General features: G+C 42.9%; 1 protein-coding gene and 1 long non-coding RNA gene across 3 annotated transcripts; both read right to left on the bottom strand.

Annotated features, from left to right (window-relative positions):
* Positions 1 to 446: 446 nt before the first annotated feature.
* Positions 447 to 19,788, bottom strand: LOC113126783 (CD209 antigen-like). 2 transcript variants are annotated; one of them, XM_026300918.1, is made up of 10 exons: positions 19,456 to 19,788; positions 18,521 to 18,637; positions 17,259 to 17,348; positions 17,096 to 17,158; positions 15,438 to 15,548; positions 15,275 to 15,337; positions 1,974 to 2,084; positions 1,808 to 1,870; positions 1,379 to 1,512; positions 447 to 578 (listed from the first exon to the last, which is right to left on the bottom strand). In XM_026300918.1, exons 1-10 carry the CDS (start codon positions 19,613 to 19,615, stop codon positions 462 to 464), a joined length of 1,029 nt encoding a protein of 342 aa, XP_026156703.1. In that variant the 5' UTR covers positions 19,616 to 19,788; the 3' UTR covers positions 447 to 461. The 2 variants fall into 2 exon arrangements, 1 of the variants encoding a protein (XP_026156703.1); XR_003295335.1 differs by having other exon boundaries at positions 492 to 578; positions 891 to 1,512.
* LOC113126794 (uncharacterized) lies at positions 12,495 to 13,315 on the bottom strand. The gene is made up of 2 exons (XR_003295338.1): positions 13,201 to 13,315; positions 12,495 to 13,121 (listed from the first exon to the last, which is right to left on the bottom strand). It is a non-coding gene; the product is annotated as an uncharacterized LOC113126794 (long non-coding RNA).
* Positions 19,789 to 23,985: the final 4,197 nt, after the last annotated feature.

Raw genomic sequence — 23,985 nt, 5'->3', positions numbered from 1 at the left:
GCCAGTAGTTGGCCGTTTGAGTCCTGTCGTCTTGTTGACTGGCGGGGAGGCGGGGCGGTGACATCAGGTGCTGAGGTGGAAGATGGAGGCGGCAGTTCGGTTGGTCCGTAGCTAGGGTGCCCGTGAGTGTGCCTGAGCACGGCCTCGCGAAGGATCCTACGGCGCACGGATGTAGTAGCTGAGTGGGATGGAGACTGTTTTCCGCCGGGGCAACGGGCTTCGCGAGGAGCACTTGGACTAAGGCGGGGGCAGCGGGTGTCGTCAGAGGGGAGCGAGAGCAGGTGACGGCGCCGAACGACATTGGCGGGTGACGGGTGTTGTTGGGATACCGGAGCGGAAAGATCCGGTACGTGATTGGCAGATGAGACAGTATGTAGGTCCGGAGTGGGAGAAGACAGAGGTGCAAATCGATTGGAGAGGTCTAGGGAGGGATGGCACTGAAATAGAAACAAAACACTGGCTCACGTTTCTGACAGCGGTGATCCGTCCACCCATTTCCAGGTAGATGTATGCCGACTGTACACAGTCCATAGACCAATCCAGGACTGTCCCTTCACATTCAGCTTTGTGACAAATTCCTAATAGTTGACAAGAGACAATAATTATTTCTCCATTCATAATTCAGTATTTCTGTTGTAGTAAAATCGTCCTGTGAGTCTGTCTGAAGGAAAAACTAAATCTGCTGCAACTTTTCTTTTCCTCCATGGAGCATAAATCAGAAACAGCCAAAGAACTGATGAAGATCAGCTCCTCTCATAGACCGACCGTTGTCACAGTAAAACCAAAGTTAACATGTCATTTTATCAGAATGTGTTTTTCAAACCAACACACACATTTGGAGGGTTTTTGAGATATTGAGAATGAATTGAATAATGAAATATTTCCCTTACATGAACTTTTGTCTCTAAATTCTCTGAACCATTAGAGCTCAGTTCATGCAGAATCAGTCAGACCTCCTGTTTTTGTCACTTTAACCAAGACTTTTCTGTTTTACTGCAAATGTGCAGTGACCTAAACCAACTCCAAATCCAAAAATACCAATCCAGGCCTTAAAATCTCCAGTATCTGAAATAATAATATCCATGGCCTTAAAATCAGCTTCCATGATAGTTGATGTAGAAAAGCAGCAGTGACGTGGACCCAAATGCCTGTACAGTCCACACAGGCAGAGCAGGTTGAATTCCAGGCCCTTTACTAGAATCACTAGTCAGTGAACAGGTTTCCAGTTGTGCAGCCTGAAAGCTGTTTAACCAGGCAAATAAATCCATCAGGGTCCAGACAGGAGGCAGGTCCCAGACTGGCAGCAGGTCAGAAACACAAGGAACAGATCACTGGCAGTTACATCAGAGATCACACACACAGTAACAAACACACTCACCTGCTCCTCTTTGCTGTTTATTGTCACCAGATCAGCTCCTTTGTCCGACCTACTTTCATACCACCGTTTCTTCTCAGTGGATTTAAAGTAACAGCTGCATCCAAATCTCGTCCATCCTTCAGGACACCACTTCCCTTAATGTGAGACAAGTGTTTTAAAGCCAGTTCATGTCATTCAGTGTCAGACTGATAAGACTTGTACTTTCACTGTGTAGGTTCAGATCTTTCTGTCTCCACTTTTCACTTTCAGGTTCTTTACTCTGTAAATACGACGTCACTCTCATTTGAAGTGATTACCTCCAACACAAATATCCACACAGCAAAACTGTTCAACTACATTAGACAATTAGAATTCAAAGTGACTCTTCAGTGATATCATAGAAACTGGTTTAATTCTGATATTTGATCATAGTTTTTAAACTTTTCTCACCTTCAGTTTTGTCCTTCAGCTTCTTCACTTCTTCCTGTAACTGACTGTTGTTGGCTGCCATGTCTTAAGAAAATCAGCAGCAGATAAAACATGAAAATGTTGATGCAGTGTGAAGTTGGATCATGTGTTTTATGGTATTTGCCTATTTGTTAAAAAAAAATCCTACTGTGAATTTTCTCCTGGAGCTGCTTTAAGTCATTCTGTGACTGATTGTAGCTGCTGCTCAGGTTGTTGATTCTGATCTTCAGCTGCTCAATTTCTAATGTCACTGAAACATCTGATGAGAAAAACACCAGAATAAACAGACGACATCAAATCATTCTGCTTTATAAAGACATAGCTGAGTTACTTCCTGTGTTTTATTGACCATCACAGTCACAGCTTTAATCTAGAGTTCAGTTATTTGTTGTGCCGACTGTTCCTGAACCTGCCGTGTGTTGAGCTCACTCAGGGCGTCGTCACTAGACAGGAAGTGACTCTGCGGTGGCTGAAATACCAAGTAAGACCAGGACCCAAATAAAAACCTGTAGTTTGAATGTGGAAAACCAAAACAGTGAAGACAGTGGAATAAAAGTCCTCACAGCGTATGATGATGGCAGCCAGAATCAGCAGATACAGCACTCCCAGAGCCCCTGTCCAAACTCTGAACCTGCTTCTTTTCACAGCTGGAAGCTTCTTCTCACTGTGTCTTCCTGCAGAGGCCAAATCCACAGAGAAGACACTTTGATTCTGCTCTTTGTCCTTTATTCCTGTCATTGAATGCATCTGCTTGCTGCCAACAATGACATTTGACCTGCACTTTGACCAGATTCCAGCACAAAGTGACCTGATACTGACTCACACAAGTTGATCCTCTTTGTTCTGCACTTACAGGAACTGGACTGGATGATACTAGAATTGGTTTTTCTGCAAGAGTCAAACTGAAAAGCTCCAGTTTGTGTAAAAATCCTGTCAAATTGCAGCCACTAAGACTCAGCATCAGCTTTTCTCTTCTAATATTGATGATTTCAGACTCACCAGCTTGTTGTAAGCCAACATCAGTGAGCTGCTGTCCATCCTGGCTTCTGTCTGTCTCTCTTGTGTCCTCTGGAAATCCTCTGATATATTTCACCCTCACATCTGACACAGACTGAATGTCTGCAGACATGTTGAGGGACAAAGAGCTAAAAAGCACCTGAAGCTGTTTTGGACCAGTCTTCACTGTCTGTTTCTGTCTGAGTCAGGCAGCTTTCAACAGGGCATGACGGAAGTAGCAGCAGGTCCACCCACAGCCACAGATACTTGAAGCACTTTGTTCCTGTTTCATGAAAACCTTCATTTGTGTGTTATAAGTTGAATTACTGGACTATATGATCCATGCAATGGAGTTGGAAAAACCTTTTCAATAAATTGAGAAACTCAAGTCCTGCTGAAAAGGTTGTTTGTTGCAGAGATACAAGTTGTGTTACTCTGCAGCAGCACTGTGCAGCACTTTGCTGAATGTCCACACACTATTAATAGAGACACAGAGAAACAAAGAGCTGAGCAGTTTCTGACACAGGAAATGTGACGTGTGATCTGTGCAGGTATTGAGGTTTAGACTTGATGAGGAACTAACACCTTCAACATGTTCTGATGTTCAGTCATATGAACATTCACTCACTCAGACTTTTTACAGCAGCTGCACTGAAAACTGTCAACTGTTGTCACCAAGCAGATGAATTCAGTTAAAGGAATAAAATAATTAGAGCTCATTGAAAAATGCTGAATGAAAATGTCTCTGTGTATTTTGGCGTCCTCACATTTTTACACAGGAGGACGACGGTGGATTGTGTGTCTGTTTCTTACAGTGGAGTTGTGTTGTGAAGGGATCACTTCACAGGCAGTTTGGAGAGGAGGACTGATCACAGCCACCAATGACTCTTTGCCTGGACATATGTCAGTATTATATGAAGACAGACTCAAATCAGGGCAGCAGGGCAGTGATGTTGGGGGGAAAGTGTCATCACTGTGCTTCACAGACCAACAGTCTCTGTTTGGCATCATGTGAACTTGTTTAGTGTTTGCTGCTAATGAGTTGAGCGGTCGTGTTGAATCTTACAGCGTATGGACAGGGAGATGATCCCAACCATCATCAGAAGGCACAGCACTCCCAGACACACTGCAGCTCCTCTCAGAGGTTTTCTTTGGACTGGAGGATGGTTCTGACTGTGTGGTCCTGCACAGGCAAAGCACACAGAGCGAGTTTAACCAAACACAGCTACACTTATTACCCATCATCCTCTGCTTCTACCATTAGACCTTACACTCTACCATCATTGGTTAGATCTGTGGCTGTGGAGGCGTCTTGTCAACAGCCTGTCAGCAGCGTCACTGATGTGACAAACTATTTTAACACCTTTGTTAAACCACTGATCTGACAGTTTCAGTTATGATGAACCACTGAATTTTCCACCTGACAGCCTTGAATTAAAATAGTCTTCAGTCTGTCTTAGCTGTACGGATGTGGTCATTGTGCACGTCCCACTTCTTCCTGCCTTGTGGTTGCTCTTTGTGCTCAGTGTAAAAGTGTCTTTCCCAGAGTTGAAACAACACTGGTCAGTTAAATGTTCCATTTGATAAAAGCAGCAACAGAAGACGTGAAAAGCTGTGGTACTGTACATTTTGTCAGCAGCTTGTTAACAGAACATCATCCGACTGACTTTAGGAAAGACTTCATACTGCACATGTCGCTGTATAGAAACTAACATACTTAGATACTCACTTACCTCCTTCCTCAGACTGAAAACCAGTGGGATCATCTCTGATATTGTCTGCATTCTTGTAGATCTGCACCTCCCTTTTGTTGTGTCTCACCTTCCGTGAAACATCTGGTTTGTCATAAATATCTGAGGACATCTTCAGAGGACTGAGACAGCTGATCAGTAGATAAACTTCACTTTCTGTTCCCACACTGTGTTGACTGGCTGCTATACTGCAGTAAAACCTGTGTACTAGTATAGTAAACTCTGTTAAACTGTGTAAATCCAGATGCTGCTGTTGGGTTTCTTGCTCCGTGTGATTTAAGAACATTCAGGAAGTAGCAGCAAGAACAGTATCGCTCACACCCCACCCCTTTACTTTCTTATGCCAGGAAGCTGCATCGTCCAGTCTTTGCATTGATGAAACTATTTAGACAAACTATAAAAACCATGTGAATCTAAAACTTTGGGAAACTGAAACTATTTTCTAAGTTTTTCAAAACAGCAAGAGTTTGGAAATCCAACATGCATGTGTTGGTAAAAGACGTGAGCACACACCCACACAGAGCAGGTTATCAGGAAATGTTTTTCTCAGCAGCAGAGCAGTGTAGTGTCTGCAGGTCAGTGCAGCGAGGAGCCAACACTGTTCACTGGACAAACTAAACACAAATCTGATCAAAATCATCCTGATTCCAACTTTCCTGTTGACATGGACATGGATCTGATGAGAATCCATTTTCTTTGAGCTTCATGTTTATTGTTGATTTTATTTGTCATCACTTGTCTGTTTTCAGTGAAGAGGGCAGTACAGATTGATATGAGCATTCTGGTGCCCCCATGTGGTTGAGCTGTATGAAGTTTTCTGTCCTGAGCTGTACTGAGCCAAGTCAGTGGCTTCAACCACTTTGACCTTAGACCTTTTATATATGAGCCACAGTTCATATTCAGGAAGTGGCAGCACAAACACTTTAGTTTCAGCTGTTCACATTGAGATTGTATACAAGGATCTGTTACTATCCCTGTCGAAACAGAAATCCTTTCCTTCCATTTTCCATTCAGCCACTAAATGTCTCCACATCCCCCCCACCCCCCCCTCAACTAAAGACACACCTGTTAACACTCCCCTCATGGCCCAGCAGCCAGACTACATCTGTACAGCCTGTTATTTGTCTGGGAAAACTATGGTCTTTGTGAAAACATTTTTCTGACTAAAGAGCCTGGAGTCCTGGAGACTGGTTAGTTTTTGAAGCAGGGCTCCTTCCTGGCCTGTATCTACACCCCAAACATGTCACATTGACTTTATGTCAATTTAGGACGATGTCAAAATTCCTGCCCTTTATGTTTTGTTCCACCTCTTTCTCTGCGTTCACCCTCATTCTCACTTCTTCAGCACCCTGTAAAAGGACCTGCCATTCTCAGTCCAGCCACCAGATGTCTCTGAATATCTGGATATCCTGGATATCCAGCCATGATGCCATCTTGAATCAACTTTGCCTGTGCCTCCTGTCAGCTGATCCTCTGGTCACCAGCACACCTGGTAATCATGCCCTGATCACTCTCCACAGTAAATATACTGCTCTGGTTTCACTTTTATACCACAAACTTCCAGCTGTTCCTGTCTCTTCCTGGTTTTCTCTGTTTGTCCTGGCTTTGGATTTTTTAGCTGTACTGGACTCTACCTGGATTTTTCATCTGTTCCCTCAGATCATTTGCCGTGATCGGACAACTTGTGTGTTTCCCTGCACGTTGCTATCCACCTGTTTTCCCTGCTGCACCACAGGCAGCTTTCCTGTCTCCTTTTCTGTTCACCCTATACACCTCAGACTTCAGTACAACTCTAGGTCCTGCCACCTACAGAAGTTCTCTAATGACTCTGCAGTGAAAATCACAGGCAAACATAAACAATAGGACTTTTCCATCAACACCACGTGGCTCCAACTTCATGTAAGATCTAATCAATGGTGATCATTTTGGTTGATTTGCAGTTATTTCCACATTATATGTCTAAAGTCACAGTCAGACAGTGACAAACTGATGAAACCAACAACAAACAGATGCCCATAATTGAAACCCGTTGATTTTTGTTTGACCTTCGTTAATGTCCGGTTGAAAATCTTCTAAATATAAACATGGTTGGCAAATAGTTACCGGGGAACAAAGGGAAGACTGGCAAATCTGCCAGGGTTAAATTTCCACCGTAACATGAAATGAACAAAATTCAGAGTCGTTTTAACACTGAGCCGATAAAAAATGGCTGAAACGCATCGCTATGGGTGTCTAATGGGTGTGTTAAACTATAGCTAGTCTGTTGCTAGTCTGTAGACAGACTATACAACACACACAACACGCTTGCAAGACAAAAGTGACTCGCTTACCCGGAGAGCAACACACTCAGCAGCTCGTCTAGAAACACAGAGAATGCAGAGAAAGAGGTCAACAAAACACAATGGGCAGGAATTCTGACATGGTCCTTAATTGACATCAAGTCAACGTGACATGTTTGGGGTGTAGATACAAGACAGGAAGGAGCCCTGCTTCCAACTATAAACAAAACCGTTTTTCGTCGAAGTGTCCGATTGCTAGCATAAAGTGTGTAAAGCATGTGGTTGATTTAGCGCGATACGACAGTCGGGAGGATCTTACTGACACTGCGAACTAATATCCGTGAGAATTTTTAATGAAGGTGGTCTTTTTCTTTCCAATGGGACTTGCTGAAACTCGTATAGGCCTACTGACTTTAGGGTGGACCCACAGGCAGAGAGCAGGAGCTGTTCACCTGTTGGTGATTGAATCAATGGGCACTGAGCTCCAGCAGATTTTGTTGTCATTAGTCTATTTTCTCTGCTTGGATCATTCACAGGAAAGTCATATTGAAACGTGTGTGTGTTTTTCTAGCTGCGTCATTTTGTGCATCCATTTTCTATTTGGTTGTATGTGACGTTCTGTCTATTAGAAAGTAGGAATATGCTGGTTCCTGTTGAGTATAACGGAGTGAGCAAATGGGTCAGGGCACCACAGACAGAGGATGTCTACAATGACATATTTGATGAACTTTTGAATTGGTCTCAGGCGTCTTTCAAGGCCTTGACTGCAGATTGCAGTGGTAAGATAATGCAGTTGTTTCTCAAAATGTCTTGGTTATTAATTTATTGCTAGTGTAGATTTTATCTGCACAGTTTGAACACAGTTTTTGATCACAGTGCTATTTGTGTGTTCTTAGACAGTGTTGAGGATTCTTCTTCAGGAGCCTCATGTTTGTCAGAATAATCTCCATCTCCTGCATCTGAAGGCTCATCAAGTTCAGACTCAACAATTATTCTTGAATCTGCCAAAACTCAGAAAAGACATTTGATTTAGGGACGTCCCGACAGCAGTATTGCAAGAGATGTAAGTTATCTTTTTTATACAAATATCAAATGTTGGAGAGACTCATTGTGTTTTATTAAGTGCTCAGTTTGAATGCAATACAATTGTTGTTTCAGGCTTGAGCTGCATTCAAAGCCAGGTGGTGACCAAATATTCAAAGAATATGAGAGAACAAACCATCTGTGTGATGGGACAAGAAGAAAACTGGTGAACACACTTGTGGCAGACATGGTAGAGTGTCATGGGTAAGTGAGGTTGTTCTTGTAATTGTAGAATGTAATTTTAGATATTGACAATAATAATAAATCATCAGCAGGAACTCCAAACCCTCCTACTCCCGTTCTGAGTTAATAAAAATAGGTCAAAACAAACTTAATGGTAAAAACAATATAGCAGATGCATTTAATAAATATTTGATCAGTTCAGGTTCAAATATCCAATCAAACCTCCCAGTATATGGCCCCGGTAATGGAATCAGCAATTCTGAAAGTTTTGTAAATAGTTTTAATTTTTCTATCATTTCACAATCCTGTCTTTAAAGCCTGATCCAGTCTGCATTGTAAATATCCTGCAGGTCCAGATCAAAGTGAGCTGTATCTTTTAAAAGCAGCAAGTGTGATTGCTGGCCCAATTCCCTTTATTTTCAGCCTTAGCTTTTGTAATGGGTCAATTCCTGGTTCTTGAAAGCTGGCCTATGTCCTCCTGCTACTAAAAGGTGGAGACCCCAGTGTTTTGGATAAATGTCGGTCTCTTTCTAGACCCTCTGTTGTTGCTAAAGTGTTTGAATCCCTTAGATTCTCTCTAGATAGCAATAAATCTAGTGTTGCACTGTATATTGATTTGTCTAAAGCATTTGACACTGTAGATCATGGTCTCCTCCTTCAAAGTCTACAACATATGGGTTTAGGTAGTAATGATTTAAACTGGTTTTCTAATTATTTAACTGGAAGAAGCCAGTGTGTCCATGGACAACTGCACATCTGATGATGCATTTGATGAAGAACGCAGAGCCTGGAGTCCAATTCAAAAACTTTCTGACAATATTTATTGTCATGTAACACACAACTGAACATATCTGTATGGCTGTAGATATGTATAATGTTCTCTCTCTTTCTCCGTCTCACTCGCCTGTTTCTCTCCCTTTGTTTTCTACATGTATCGCTCTCTTTCTTTTTCTTTGTACCGTCTTTTCATGCACTGTTGCCAACTCGTCAGTAAGGAAAGTAGCTATTGGCTGTCCTAAAAGTCGCTGAATGACATCACCGCGTAATTTGCTTAATGTCCATGGCACATGCTGTAATTGTGATGAATGCTTTTGCCAACTTCAGAAATGGAAAGTAAGAGACAATTGTGATTCTTTATGAGAAATAAGGGACAGAATAAGGGACACTCAAAATATTTGTACTGTGCCATATAATGTAGCATGACGGCCTGCAGTCAATAAGTTCTCAGAACTAAATACATTTGCCTTGCTGTAAATGACTGAGGCTGTTTGAGTCAAATGCAGTGATTTATTTTAGACAAAGAAAATTTTACTTTTTATTTTATTTTTTTATTATGCCATGCATCAGTACAGATCACACACATACAAGGTCGCACGCGCGATTCATTTGCAGTCGGGACGCGGAGGCGTGAACACTTCCTGCTGTGACTGCAGCTGGGAGGGAGGGACTGCTGCGAGAGGACTGGGCCGCCTGTGAGGGCTTTGGGACGGGGGAGGGGCTCGCGGCTGCAGCTGATTTGCAGTCTTACTGCGGCAAATTGAGAAGTGTAAGAACGGTGCAGCACAGACACATCAGAGTCTCCAAAAGTCTCCAGTAACACCAGAAAAAGTTGCCAGATTTGTCGCTAGTCGCTTAAAAAAAAGTGTGGCTAGAGGGGTCTGAATACTCGCTAAATATAGCGACAAAGTCGCTAAGTTGGCAACACTGTTTTCATGTGTAACTTGCCTCTAGCGCTGTTTACACTGTAGAGTCGTAATGTTTACCGCCTGGGATGCACAGACTTGATTGGCTGAGTGGTATCACGTGGGATGGCTCAACTCGCATGCAATTGGTCTGTGCGTTTCCGCTACCGTAAAGTCTAAAAAAGCTGCGCCGGTGGAAATAGAAGCGCCCCGTTAGGTTTTAAATCACAATCTTCTGTTTTGGCTGTACGTCCGGGTCCGTATGGGGCGGCTTCTGGGTCCGCACCCGGACCGCGGTCCGCCTGTTAGTGACCTCTGCTGTACATGCTTCCTTTAGGATATGTCATTAGGAAGCACTCTATTAATTACCACTGCTATGCAGATGACACTCAGTTGAATCTATCTATTAAACCTGTTAACACAAACCAGTTAACCAGACTTCAAGCCTGTCTAACTGACATATAGGCCTGGATGACCAGTAACTTTTTACTTTTAGACTCGGACAAAACAGAAGTCATTATATTTGGGCCAAAAAATCTCAGAAATAACTTTTCTAAAATTATAGCTACTCTAGATGGCATAACCCTGGCCTCTAGCACTACTGTAAAAAACCTTGGAGTTATTTTTGACCAGGACATGTCCTTTAACTCACACATAAAACAAATCTCTAGAACTGCATTCTTTCACCTGCACAACATTGCCAAAAATTAGGAACATCCTGTCTCAAAATGATGCAGAAAAACTAGTCCATGCATTTGTTTCCTCAAGGCTAGATTACTGTAACTCATTACTATCTGGATGTCCCAATATCTCCATAAAAAGCCTCCAGTTAATCCAGAATGCCGCAGCCAGAGTCCTGACAGGAACTAGCAAGAGAGATCATATTTCTCCTATTTTGGCTTCTCTTCATTGGCTCCCTGTAAAATATAGAATAGAATTTAAAATCCTTCTTCTCACATACAAATCCCTTCATAATCAAGCTCCTTCATACCTTAAAGACCTCATAGTACCATATTACTCTAATAGACCACTTCGCTCTCAGAGTGCAGGTCTACTTGTGGTTCCCAGAGTTTCCAAAAGCAGACTGGGAGGCAGAGCCTTTAGTTATCAAGCTCCTCTCCTGTGGAACCAGCTCCCAGCCTGGGATCAGGAGGCAGACAGTCTCTATACTTTTAAGGCTAGACTTAAAACCTTCCTCTTTGACAAAGCATATAGTTAGGGCTGGCTTCAGGCAACCCTGAACCATCCCTTAGTTATGCTGCTAGGCCTAGACTGCCCGAGGACCATCGGTGCACTGAGCTCCCCTACCCTAACCCCCCCCACCCTTTCCCTTCCCCTCCCCTCTCTTCTCTCCTCCCACCTCATGTATATTCCACCATTGAATGTCACTAACCTTGTGTTCTCTCTCTCCCCTAGTTTGTGCTCTCTCCCTCCCTCTCTCCCTCTCTCTCTATTCTCTCTGTACCTTCTGCAGGTGTCCCTGGTCCTGGAGCTGTTTATCGCTGATGTGCAGTTACTGGTCCCACCAACCTGCAGTGTCTATTTGTTGTTTATTGTTGCTGTTCTTTTCTCTCTGCTCTATCCACTCACCCCAACCGGTCGAGGCAGATGGCCGCCCAAACTGAGCCCGGTTCTGCTGGAGGTTTTTTCTTCCGTTAAAGGGAGTTTTTCCTCTCCACTGTCGCCAAGTGCTTGCTCATAAGGGAATTGTTGGGTTTTTAGTTTTAGTTTTTGTAAAGTGCCTTGAGATGATTTGTATTGTGATTTGGCACTATACAAATAAAATTGAATTCAATTCAATTGAATAGATTAACCTCACCTACAGACACACCTGTCCCGCTTCCCTCATGGACCAGCAGCCAGACTACATCTGTACAGCCTATTATTTGTTTTGCAGGACTTTGGTCATTGTGAGGACATTTTTCTGTAAAAAGAGCCTGGAGTCCTGGAGACAAGTTAGTTTTTGGAAGCAGGGCTCCTTCCTGACTTGTATCTACACACAAACATCAACACATTGACTTGATGTCAATTTAGGACCATGTCAGAATTCCGGCCCATTATGTTTTGTTGACCTCTTTCTCTGCATTGACCCACATTCTCACTTCTTCAGCACCTTGGAAAGTTACAAGACCTGCCATTCTCCATCCAGCCACCAGATGTCTCTGAATATCCAGCCAATGTCATCTTGAATAAACTTTGTCTGTGCCTCCTGTCAGCTGACCCTCTGCTCACCAACACACCTGCTCCTCATCTCCTGATCACTCTCCCCAGTAAATATACTGCTCTGGTTTCACTTTTATACCACAGACTTACAGCTGCTCCTGTCTCTTCCAGGTTTCCCTGTGTGTCGTGGCTTTGGATTACTCAGCTGTTCTGGACTCTACCTGGATTTTTCATCTGTTCCCTCAGATGGTTTGCCGTGATCGGAGAACTAGTGTGTTTCCCTGCACGTTGCTGACTCGGCCTCCTGTTTTCCCTGCTTTGTCCTTGTGTGTAAGTCAGTATTTCCATTAACGTGGTTCTTTACTGCATCTGTCTGTCTGCCTGTGTGTCTGCACTTGGCTCCTCTCTCTCTGGTTGTTGTGTCTTAGTAGAAACACGACAGAGGCCTTTTTCCAGCTGCACAGACACTGCTGCATCATCCTGTTTGTTTGTTTGTATTTTCACAAAGAATTCCCCAGACACACTGATGATATTAGACAATGCATTTGGTGAAGAAGCCTTTAATAGTTTGTTGGTTCTTTACAGTATTTTCTAATGTGGTTAATGTGACACATGTTTAGATGAAGAAAAGATCCTGGTCCAGGTAAAACGAAGCAGATACTAACTCCAGGTGTATCAGAGAAAATGAAGAAGACACTTTGAGCAGTTTGAGCAGCAACAGACTCATGAATGAAGCAAGTAAAGCAAAGTAAAGACAAGCTGCAGTTCACTTTTATTCTAACCTTCTGCGGGACGACAGAGTCAGTGAGTGCACATGTAGTTGTTGTGTGGACGACTTCCAGCCCCACTGCTCTGTCTGCACCATAGAGCACAGAGGGACAATGTCTATGGAATCCAGATGGTTGAACATGTGAACTAATGGAAGATGACTCTGAGGCTCATGCAGAGCTTTTCATAGTTTGGTGTCTTTGGTCTGATTGGACAAACAGCTTCATCCCAACAGTCCACAGCCCTCTGTCATCAGCACAGCCAGGAAATCTATATCTCACAGATCCATGTTCTATATTCTCTCTCATTATAAGTTGTCCATTTTCCTTGTTGGTCACAACATGATCCATAGTACCAGTCTGTGGGATTTCCATGTCCTGTTGCCCAGAACCTGTGGACAAATAAAATATAGTTTTAAACTGGGCTGAAACTCCTGATTATTTTCATATTCACATAAACTTGAATCTCACTTTGAATATTTCAGATATTTTCCATCATTTTTAGGGGATTTGCAGACACCTCAAACACAAAGGATTATGGGTATGAGTCTGGTCCCAGATGTGTTATGAAAACTGGATCCAGGACTGACTCCACTGGCATCCATTCATTCCAATGAAAGTTGCTCTGCTCATACTCCACAGACCTTTTCTCTGATCCTGGTCTGACTCCTGCTTTTTAAACTCCCTGCACATGCTCAGGACAAAGTAAAGCTGCTCTCTTAATCCATCCCTGGGACTAATGGTCATATTCAGCTTTTCCCTTCATATGTTCTTCCCTTTCTAAAGAGCAGAGAAGAGGCAGGTCGTCCTTCATGCTGAGCTAAAGTTAAAGGACCTGCAGTCACATTTGTTTGACTTGTGAAGTTGAGAAGCAGTTTGTTCTTTTCTGTCTGAGGATACAGAGCAGCACACACGTTCAATAAGCTGAACTGTGACCAGGGCTTTGAAGACTTTCTGAATCCTGACTCTTTCAAACTGAGTCCTTGTTACTGGACCTCATCACAGACTGCAGATGAACAGAGCTCAAGTCCAGCTCTTCATTCAGACACTCAGTTTTCTGCAGGTTGTTCCAAAGCAACACTGAGAAAATCCTTTGAACATGTGTTGCTGTCCTGCCTTTAACACATGGTTCTGTTAGTTTCCAACAATGACTTTGATGGCACTGAAATAGAAACAAAACACTGGCTCACGTTTCTGTCAGCGGTGATACGTCCACCCATTTCCATTCCCAGGTAGATGTCGATCCTTCCCGTACAGTCCATAGACCGATCCAGGACTGTCCCTTCATATTCAGCTTTGTGACAAATTCCTAATAGTTGACAAGAGACAATAATTATTTCTCCATTCATAATTCAGTATTTCTGTTGTAGTAAACTCGTCCTGTGAGTCTGTCTGAAGGAAAAACTAAATCTGCTGCAACTTTTCTTTTCCTCCATGGAGCATAAATCAGAAACAGCCAAAGAACTGATGAAGATCAGCTCCTCTCATAGACCGACCGTTGTCACAGTAAAACCAAAGTTAACGTCATTTTATCAGAATGTGTTTTTCAAACCAACACACACATTTGGAGGGTTTTTGAGATATTGAGAATGAATTGAATAATGAAATATTTCCCTTACATGAACTTTTGTCTCTAAATTCTCTGAACCATTAGAGCTCAGTTCATGCAGAATCAGTCAGACCTCCTGTTTTTGTCACTTTAACCAAGACCTTTCTGTTTTACTGCAAATGTGCAGTGACCTAAACCAACTCCAAATCTAAAAATACCAATCCAGGCCTTAAAATCTCCAGTATGTGAAATAATAATATCCATGGCCTTAAAATCAGCTTCCATGATAGTTGATGTAGAAAAGCAGCAGTGACGTGGACCCAAATGCCTGTACAGTCCACACAGGCAGAGCAGGTTGAATTCCAGGCCCTTTACTAGAATCACTAGTCAGTGAAGAGGTTTCCAGTTGTGCAGCCTGAAAGCTGTTTAACCAGGCAAATAAATCCATCAGGGTCGAGACAGGAGGCAGGTCCCAGACTGGCAGCAGGTCAGAAACACAAGGAACAGATCACTGGCAGTTACATCAGAGATCACACACAGAGTAACAAACACACTCACCTGCTCCTCTTTGCTGTTTATCGACACCAGATTAGCTCCTTTGCTTATACAGTCCGACCTACTTTCATACCACCGTTTCTTCTCAGTGGATTTAAAGTAACAGCTGCATCCAAATCTCGTCCATCCTTCAGGACACCACTTCCCTTAATGTGAGACAAGTGTTTTAAAGCCAGTTCATGTCATTCAGTGTCAGACTGATAAGACTTGTACTTTCACTGTGTAGGTTCAGATCTTTCTGTCTCCACTTTTCACTTTCAGGTTCTTTACTCTGTAAATACGACGTCACTCTCATTTGAAGTGATTACCTCCAACACAAATATCCACACAGCAAAACTGTTCAACTACATTAGACAGTTAGAATTCAAAGTGACTCTTCAGTGATATCATAGAAACTGGTTTAATTCTGATATTTGATCATAGTTTTTAAACTTTTCTCACCTTCAGTTTTGTCCTTCAGCTTCTTCACTTCTTCCTGTAACTGACTGTTGTCGGCTGCCATGTCTTAAGAAAATCAGCAGCAGATAAAACGTGAAAATGTTGATGCAGTGAGAAGTTGGATCATGTGTTTTATGGTATTTGCCTGTTAGTTTAAAAATCTTACTGTGAATTTTCTCCTGGAGCTGCTTTAAGTCATTCTGTGACTGATTGTAGCTGCTGCTCAGGTTGTTGATTCTGATCTTCAGCTGCTCGATTTCTAATGTCACTGAAACATCTGATGAGAAAAACACCAGAAGAAACAGACGACATCAAATCATTCTGCTTTATAAAGACATAGCTGAGTTACTTCCTGTGTTTTAGTCTTTTGGCAGCAAAGTCTTCTAGCTCCTGAAATCTTTGAATCTTTCTGACGTATTGTTGACAACTACTGTCTCATTTTGCTTAATTACTGATGGATGTTACTGTGGGGAGAAGAACCTACACAAGAGATGAGCTCCTCTTACTTCAGCAGATCAGATCTGGAGTAGACCACCCTATTCCAGCTGAGCTGAAGAAGTCTCTCCATGGATGCTGAGCTGGTGCTAAACTAAATGCAGGAGATGGAGCTACAAGTCTGCGACTGTTTCCCTAATAACAAAGCCTGGATCACTAGAGACATCAAGTCAAACCTTAACCAGGAACAGGAGGCATTTAAAGATGGAGACAAAGACTCCAACATGTCCGACATGAGCTGAAGAGGAGATTAAAGCAGGCTGAGGAGGACTACAGAAACAAAATAGAGAGAAATCTACAGCACAACAACATCAGAGAGGTGTGGGGGGGAATTAACATCTTCACTGGCTACACAGAAAGAACAACCAGGCACCAGTGGCTGATGTGGACAGAGCCATTGAACTCAACAGGTTCTTCAACAGGTTTGACACTGAGGCAAATGGACTTTCTGCCCCAGCCTGTCCAGTCACACCCCCTCATTCCTCCAGTGTCTCCTTCTTCTTCTCCTCCTTGTTCTCCACCTGTGTGCACCCCCACCACTGCAGCTACACCTGCTCCCTCACCTGGTCAGGCTCCACCACCTGTAACAGTAACAGGGGTGAGGCTGCAGCTACAAAGACTGTGGGAAGGCAGTTGGTCCTGATGGTCTATGTCCAAGGCTGCTTAAGGACTGTGCTGCCTGACTGTGTGAGTCTCTACAGAGGATCTTCAACCTTAGTCTACAGTTGATGTGGTGACAGCCTCCAGATATCTTGGTGTGCACCTGGACAACAAGTCGGACTGGTACCTGAACATAGATGTTTTATGTAAAACAAAAAAAAGGAGATGACTTTTCCTCCTAAGGCGGCTTAGGTCCACAGACGTCTGCAGAAAGATGCTGCACATTTTACCAAGCTGAGTCTTTGCTGTTTATCGACACCAGATCAGCTCCTTTGTCCTGACAGTCTGTCCTACTTTCATCCCAATATTTCATCTCGGTGAATTTAAAGTAACAGCTGCATCCAAATCTCGTCCATCCTTCAGGACACCACTTCCCTTAATGTGAGACAAGTGTTTTAAAGCCAGTTCATGTCATTCAGTGTCAGACTGATAAGACTTGTACTTTCACTGTGTAGGTTCAGATCTTTCTGTCTCCACTTTTCACTTTCAGGTTCTTTACTCTGTAAATACGACGTCACTCTCATTTGAAGTGATTACCTCCAACACAAATATCCACACAGCAAAACTGTTCAACTACATTAGACAGTTAGAATCAAAGTGACTCTTCAGTGATATCATAGAAACTGGTTTAATTCTGATATTTGATCATAGTTTTTAAACTTCTCTCACCTTCAGTTTTGTCCTTCAGCTTCTTCACTTCTTCCTGTAACTGACTGTTGTCGGCTGCCATGTCTTAAGAAAATCAGCAGCAGATAAAACATGAAAATGTTGATGCAGTGTGAAGTTGGATCATGTGTTTTATGGTATTTGCCTGTTTGTTAAAAAATCTTACCCGCAGTTTTTTTCTCCAACAGTGAGTTGTTGCTGCTCAGGTTGTTGATTCTGATCTTCAGCTGCTCGTTTTCTAATTTCACTGAAACATCTGATGAGAAAAACAGCAGAAGAAACAGACGACATCAAATCATTCTGCTTTATAATGACATAGCTGAGTTTCTTCCTGTGTTTTATTAACCATCACAGTCACAGCTTTAATCTAGAGTTCAGTTATTCATCAGTGAGCTGCTGTCCATCCTGGCTTCTGTCTGTCTCTCTTGTGTCCTCTGGGACTCCTCTGATATATTTCACCCTCACATCTGACACAGACTGAATGTCTGCAGACATGTTGAGGGACAAAGAGCTAAAAAGCCCCTGAAGCTGTTTTGGACCAGTCTTCACTGTCTGTTTCTGTCTGAGTCAGGCAGCTTTCAACAGGGCATGACGGAAGTAGCAGCAGGTCCACCCACAGCCACAGATACTTGAAGCACTTTGTTCCTGTTTCCTGAAAACCTTCATTTGTGTGTTATAAGTTGAATTACTGGACTATATGATCCATGCAATGGAGTTGGAAAAACCTTTTCAATAAAGTGAGAAACTCAAGTCCTGCTGAAAAGGTTGTTTGTTGCAGAGATACAAGTTGTGTTACTCTGCAGCAGCACTGTGCAGCACTTTGCTGAATGTCCACACACTATTAATAGAGACACAGAGAAACAAAGAGCTGAGCAGTTTCTGACACAGGAAATGTGACGTGTGATCTGTGCAGGTATTGAGGTTTAGACTTGATGAGGAACTAACACCTTCAACATGATCTGATGTTCAGTCATATGAACATTCACTCACTCAGACTTTTTACAGCAGCTGCACTGAAAACTGTCAACTGTTGTCACCAAGCAGATGAATTCAGTTAAAGGAATAAAATAATTAGAGCTCATTGAAAAATGCTGAATGAAAATGTCTCTGTGTATTTTGGCGTCCTCACATTTTTACACAGGAGGACGACGGTGGATTGTGTGTCTGTTTCTTACAGTGGAGTTGTGTTGTGAAGGGATCACTTCACAGGCAGTTTGGAGAGGAGGACTGATCACAGCCACCAATGACTCTTTGCCTGGACATATGTCAGTATTATATGAAGACAGACTCAAATCAGGGCAGCAGGGCAGTGATGTTGGGGGGAAAGTGTCATCACTGTGCTTCACAGACCAACAGTCTCTGTTTGGCATCATGTGAACTTGTTTAGTGTTTGCTGCTCATGAGTTGAGCGGTCGTGTTGAATCTTACAGCGTATGGACAGGGAGATGATCCCAACCATCATCAGAAGGCACAGCACTCCCAGACACACTGCAGCTCCTCTCAGAGGTTTTCTTTGGACTGGAGGATGGTTCTGACTGTGTGGTCCTGCACAGGCAAAGCACACAGAGCGAGTTTAACCAAACACAGCTACACTTATTACCCATCATCCTCTGCTTCTACCATTAGACCTCACCCTCTAGCATCATTGGTTAGATCTGTGGCTGTGGTGGCGTCTTGTCAACAGCCTGTCAGCAGCGTCACTGATGTGACAAACTATTTTAACACCTTTGTAAACCACTGATCTGACAGTTTCAGTTATGATGAACCACTGAATTTTCCACCTGACACCCTTGAATTAAAATAGTCTTCAGTCTGTCTTAGCTCTACGGATGTGGTCATTGTGCACGTCCCACTTCTTCCTGCCTTGTGGTTGCTCTTTGTGCTCAGTGTAAAAGTGTCTTTCCCAGAGTTGAAACAACACTGGTCAGTTAAATGTTCCATTTGATAAAAGCAGCAACAGAAGACGTGAAAAGCTGTGGTACTGTACATTTTGTCAGCAGCTTGTTAACAGAACATCATCCGACTGACTTCAGGAAAGACTTCATACTGCACATGTCGCTGTATAGAAACTAACATTGATGTGTGATGGGCTGCAGGAGCTTGGGTTGGAAAGATCAGTGTAACATACTGAGGGAAGAACAAACTTTAGGTCCAACATGATTGAAAGGCACAACTGACAAATAAGCATTAATTGTTAGATTACTGATTTATCATGGGGCGTCACGGTGCTGCAGTGGTGTCATCTTGTGGCCTCACAGCAGGAAGGTTTTAGGTTTGAATCCTGTTCAACTCCAGGGCCTTTCTGTGTGGAGTTTGCATGTTTCCCCCCTGTGTGTCTGTGGATTTGATAATTTCTCACTTACCTCCTTCCTCAGACTGAAAACCAGTGGGATCATCTCTGACATCGTCTGCAGTCTCGTAGATCTGCACCTCCCTTTCTTCCCACTCTCCATCTTCCTCCTCCCTTCTGTTGTGTCTCACCTTCCGTGAAACATCTGGTTTGGCATAAATATCTGAGGACATCTTCAGAGGACTGAGACAGCTGATCAGTAGATAAACTTCACTTTCTGTTCCCACACTGTGTTGACTGGCTGCTATACTGCAGTAAAACCTGTGTACTAGTATAGTAAACTCTGTTAAACTGTGTAAATCCAGATGCTGCTGTTGGGTTTCTTGCTCTGTGTGGTTTAAGAACATTCAGGAAGTAGCAGCAAGACCAGTATCGCTCACACCCCACCCCTTTACTTTCTTATGCCAGGAAGCTGCATCGTCCAGTCTTTGCATTGATGGAACTATTTAGACAAACTATAAAAACCATGTGAATCTAAAACTTTGGGAAACTGAAACAATTTTCTAGGTTTTTCAAAACAGCAAGAGTTTGGAAATCCAACATGCATGTGTTGGTAAAAGACGTGAGCACACACCCACACAGAGCAGGTTATCAGGAAATGTTTTTCTCAGCAGCAGAGCAGTGTAGTGTCTGCAGGTCAGTGCAGCGAGGAGCCAACACTGTTCACTGGACAAACTAAACACAAATCTGATCAAAATCATCCTGATTCCAACTTTCCTGTTGACATGGACATGGATCTGATGAGAATCCATTTTCTTTGAGCTTCATGTTTATTGTTGATTTTATTTGTCATCACTTGTCTGTTTTCAGTGAAGAGGGCAGTACAGATTGATATGAGCATTCTGGTGCCCCCATGTGGTTGAGCTGTATGAAGTTTTCTGTCCTGAGCTGTACTGAGCCAAGTCAGTGGCTTCAACCACTTTGACCTTAGACCTTTTATATATGAGCCACAGTCCAGATTCAGGAAGTGGCAGCACAAACACTTTAGTTTCAGCTGTTCACATTAAGATTGTATACAAGGATCTGTTACCATCCCTGTCGAAACAGAAATCATTCAGCCACTAGATGTCCCCAGATCACCCCCTACCTTTGTCACCTACAGACACACCTGTTCCCACTTCCCTCATGGACCAGCAGCCAGATTACATTTGTACAGCCTGTTATTTGTCTGGCAGGACTTTGGTCTTTGTGAGGACATTTTTCTGACTAAAAAGACTGGAGTCCTGGAGACTGGTTAGTTTTAGAAGCAGGGCTTTTTCCTGACCTGTATCTACACCCAAACATGTCGCATTGGCTTGATGTCAATTTAGGACCATTTCAGAATCCCTGCCCATTATGTTTTGTTTACCTCTTTCTCAGGTGTTTTCAGATTACTACAGCACTGTAAACCCAGACTGCTGAGGCCTAGGCCTGCTCGGGATCCACTTGTTGGACTGCAGTAACCAGGGGAGAAAAGGGATCTCTGCGTATCATCTCACTGTTTTCTGCTTCATCTGCACTCGGTGAGCCACCTGCTATATTTTCCTGCTACAGTATATTCCCAGCCTAAACAAGGAATCAACAAACAATGTGGTGGCTTTGTTTACTCTACCTGTCAGGTGGTTTCATGGTGACAACAGCAGTGAATCACGGACTAGACTATGACACAATGGTCCCTTCTCTCTGAATCTCCCCATACTCTGTTTCTATGCCATACTCTGATGTCGCTCCTTTTTCTCACTGGATCACTACTGGGCTTTCTACTGGATTGAAAGGGGTCTTCTAAAAACGGTCTTAAAATTGGACTGTTCAACACTCAGTCACTCTCCAGCACGGGGCGTCTAATTCATGATCTCGTGGACGATCAGAAGTTCGACTTTTTTCTTTTGGTCGAGACTTTGCAACACCAAAATGACTTAATTTAACTTAATCAAGCATGTCAAGCAGGGTTTGTTTACATCTCACTGCCCCGAACTTCCGGATGCGGGGGAGGTCTCGCGATACTCTACAACTCGACTTTCAAGGCATCTCCACTAACCCTGTCCCCATATACATCATTTGAATCATCTGTTTTACAAATCAGTGGATCACCAAAATACTGTAGCACATTTTTATCCAAATTCTCTGAATTTTTAACCTCTCTCTGTAAACTCTGTCCTAAAGTTATCTTACTTGGTGATTTTAACATTCATGTGGATGACACTCTAAATGGGCTCTCAAAGGACTGTATGTCATGCCTTGATGGCTTTCGTTTACAACAATTCGTTAATTTTACGATTCTCTCAAAAGGCCCCACCTTCTGACTGTGTTGCATCTGAGCTGCCTATATCAGACCATAAATTAATCTCATTCACTGTTAATGTTCCACTAGACAAATCTCCTCAGCAGCGCTCAATTTCCTTTAGGAACATAAAAAACATCAACCCTTTCACTTTGTCTACTGCAATCAATAATCTTCCATACAGTGATCATCTATCCACCCCTGGTGACCTGGTATCTTACTACAACTCTGAACTACAGACCCTCCTGGACGTTATTGCACCTCTAAAATCCTGAACTGTCCTTTATTCATTCTGCACCCTGGTTTACTCCAGAGCTTCATCAAATCCAGAGGCCATCGCCTGGAGCGCCTGTACAAAATAACTGGACTTACTGTACATAGAGAAATGTACAGTGAGCATGTGCTCCTCTATAAAAACACATTGACTTCAGCTAAATCTGCTCACTATAACAATCTGCTTGCATCTGATGAAGGGAACAAAAAAGTCTTGTTTTCCACTGTGAACAGTTTTCTAAAACCATCTGACACACTGACCACCCCACCTGTATTGCACTGCTCAGTGTGGTGCTTTTATGTCCTTCTTTAATACCAAAATCACTAAATGTCATAAACAGCTAACCTATTCATCAAATAAACCACGCAGCTCGCCTCACAGTCTATCTGTTGACCAGTCTTGTACTCTTTTCTCCTCTTTTAAACTCACCACCGAATCTGAAATTTCAGAATTCATTAATAAATCTAAATCTTCCACGTCAGCTCGATCCTCTTCTACCCAGCTGGTTAAAGCCTGTACGCCCTCACTCTCCTCTCTCATAACTCGAATTATTCACTCCTCTCTATCTTCCAGAATTGTTCCTTCATCCCTCAAAACAGCTGCAATTACTCAGATTCTTAAAAAACCTGGTGCTGATACTAATGATCTCAATTATTTCCGTCCACTTTCAAATCTTCCTTTCATTTCTAAAATATTGGAAAAGGTAGTTTCAATGCAGGTTCACACTCACATCAGTGACAATAACCTTTTTGAATCATTTCAGTCTGGATTCCGTTCTAAACATAGTACGGAAACTGCTCTGGTGAAAGTTACCAACGACCGTTGATGGCTGCTGACGCCGGACTATTAACAATCCTTGTCCTGGTAGATTTGAGCGCAGCCTTTGACACTATTTCTCACTCAATTTTATTAAACCGTTTAGCTACAATTGGCATCACTGACCTACCTCTCACCTGGTTCACTTCATACCTCTCTGATCGTACCCAGTTTGTGCAATTAAAAAAATTCCACACTCAGCCTTTCCCAGTCAGCTGTGGTGTTCCCCAAGGCTCTGTCTTTGATCCCCTTGTGTTCCTCATTTATCTTCTCCCTCTTGGTCTTATCTTCAGAAAATTCAGTATACGTTTCCATTGTTATGCAGATGATACACAACTTTACATCTCCACAAAGTCTGACTCTGCTCTTCCACCCCCGTCTCACCAGCTGCTTAAACGAAATAAACACTTGGTTTTCCTGCAACTTAACAGCGATAAGACAGAGGTTCTCCTCATAAGATCCAAATCCACCTTATCCAAGTCCAACAATTTCTCACTCTGCATCGATGGTTTTTCAATTTCTCCCTCTCCTCAGGTTAAAAACCTAGGGGTTATCCTTGATGGCACTCTGTCATTCGAGGCCCATATAAACAATATCTGCAGATCGTTACCTCCAGCTACACAACATATCTCGTCTTTGCCCAATCCTCACCCCACACACTGCTGCCACTCTTATACATGCTCTGGTCACCTCCCCTATTGATTACTGCAGTTCTCTTCTAACTGGCCTACCACAAAAACTCCTACATAAACTCCAACTTATTCAGGACTTTGCTGCCCGTACAGTAACCCAAATTCCTTCAGTGCATCACTTTACCCCCACCGTCCAACAACTTCACTGGCTCCCTATCAAATACCGTATAGAGTTTAAAATAGTCCTCCTCACATCGTGGAGTCCTGCTGACGGGTTAGTTTTTGGAAGCAGGGCTCCTTCCTGACTTGTATCTACACCCCAACCATGTCACATTGACTTGATGTTAAATAAGGACCATGTCAGAATTCCTGCCAATTATATTTTGTCCACCTCTTTCTCTGCATTCATCCACATTCTCACTTCTTCAGCACCTTGGAAAGTTACAAGATCTGCTATCCTCCATCCAGCCACTAGATGTCCTCAGATTCCTCCCATTTCTCTCACCTACAGACACACCTGTCCCACTACCCTCTTGAACCAGCAGCCAGACTACATCTGTG

Source organism: Mastacembelus armatus, chromosome 11 (assembly GCF_900324485.2).
Source record: "Mastacembelus armatus chromosome 11, fMasArm1.2, whole genome shotgun sequence".
Classification (NCBI taxonomy): Eukaryota; Metazoa; Chordata; class Actinopteri; order Synbranchiformes; family Mastacembelidae; genus Mastacembelus; species Mastacembelus armatus.
Note: the sequence above shows the minus strand (reverse complement) of the source record. Positions and strands in the feature narration are given on the sequence as shown.

Coding starts and splice junctions, on each gene's coding strand:
- LOC113126783 (XM_026300918.1), bottom strand. CDS start 19,615: ATGTCCTCAGATATTTATGCCAAACCAGATGTTTCACGGAAGGTGAGA. Junction 18,638..19,455: donor TTTTCAGTCTGAGGAAGGAG/GTAAGTGAGAAA, acceptor TTGCCTGTGCAG/GACCACACAGTCAGAACCAT. Junction 17,159..17,258: donor GTTGGAGAAAAAAACTGCGG/GTAAGATTTTTT, acceptor GATTTTCTTAAG/ACATGGCAGCCGACAACAGT.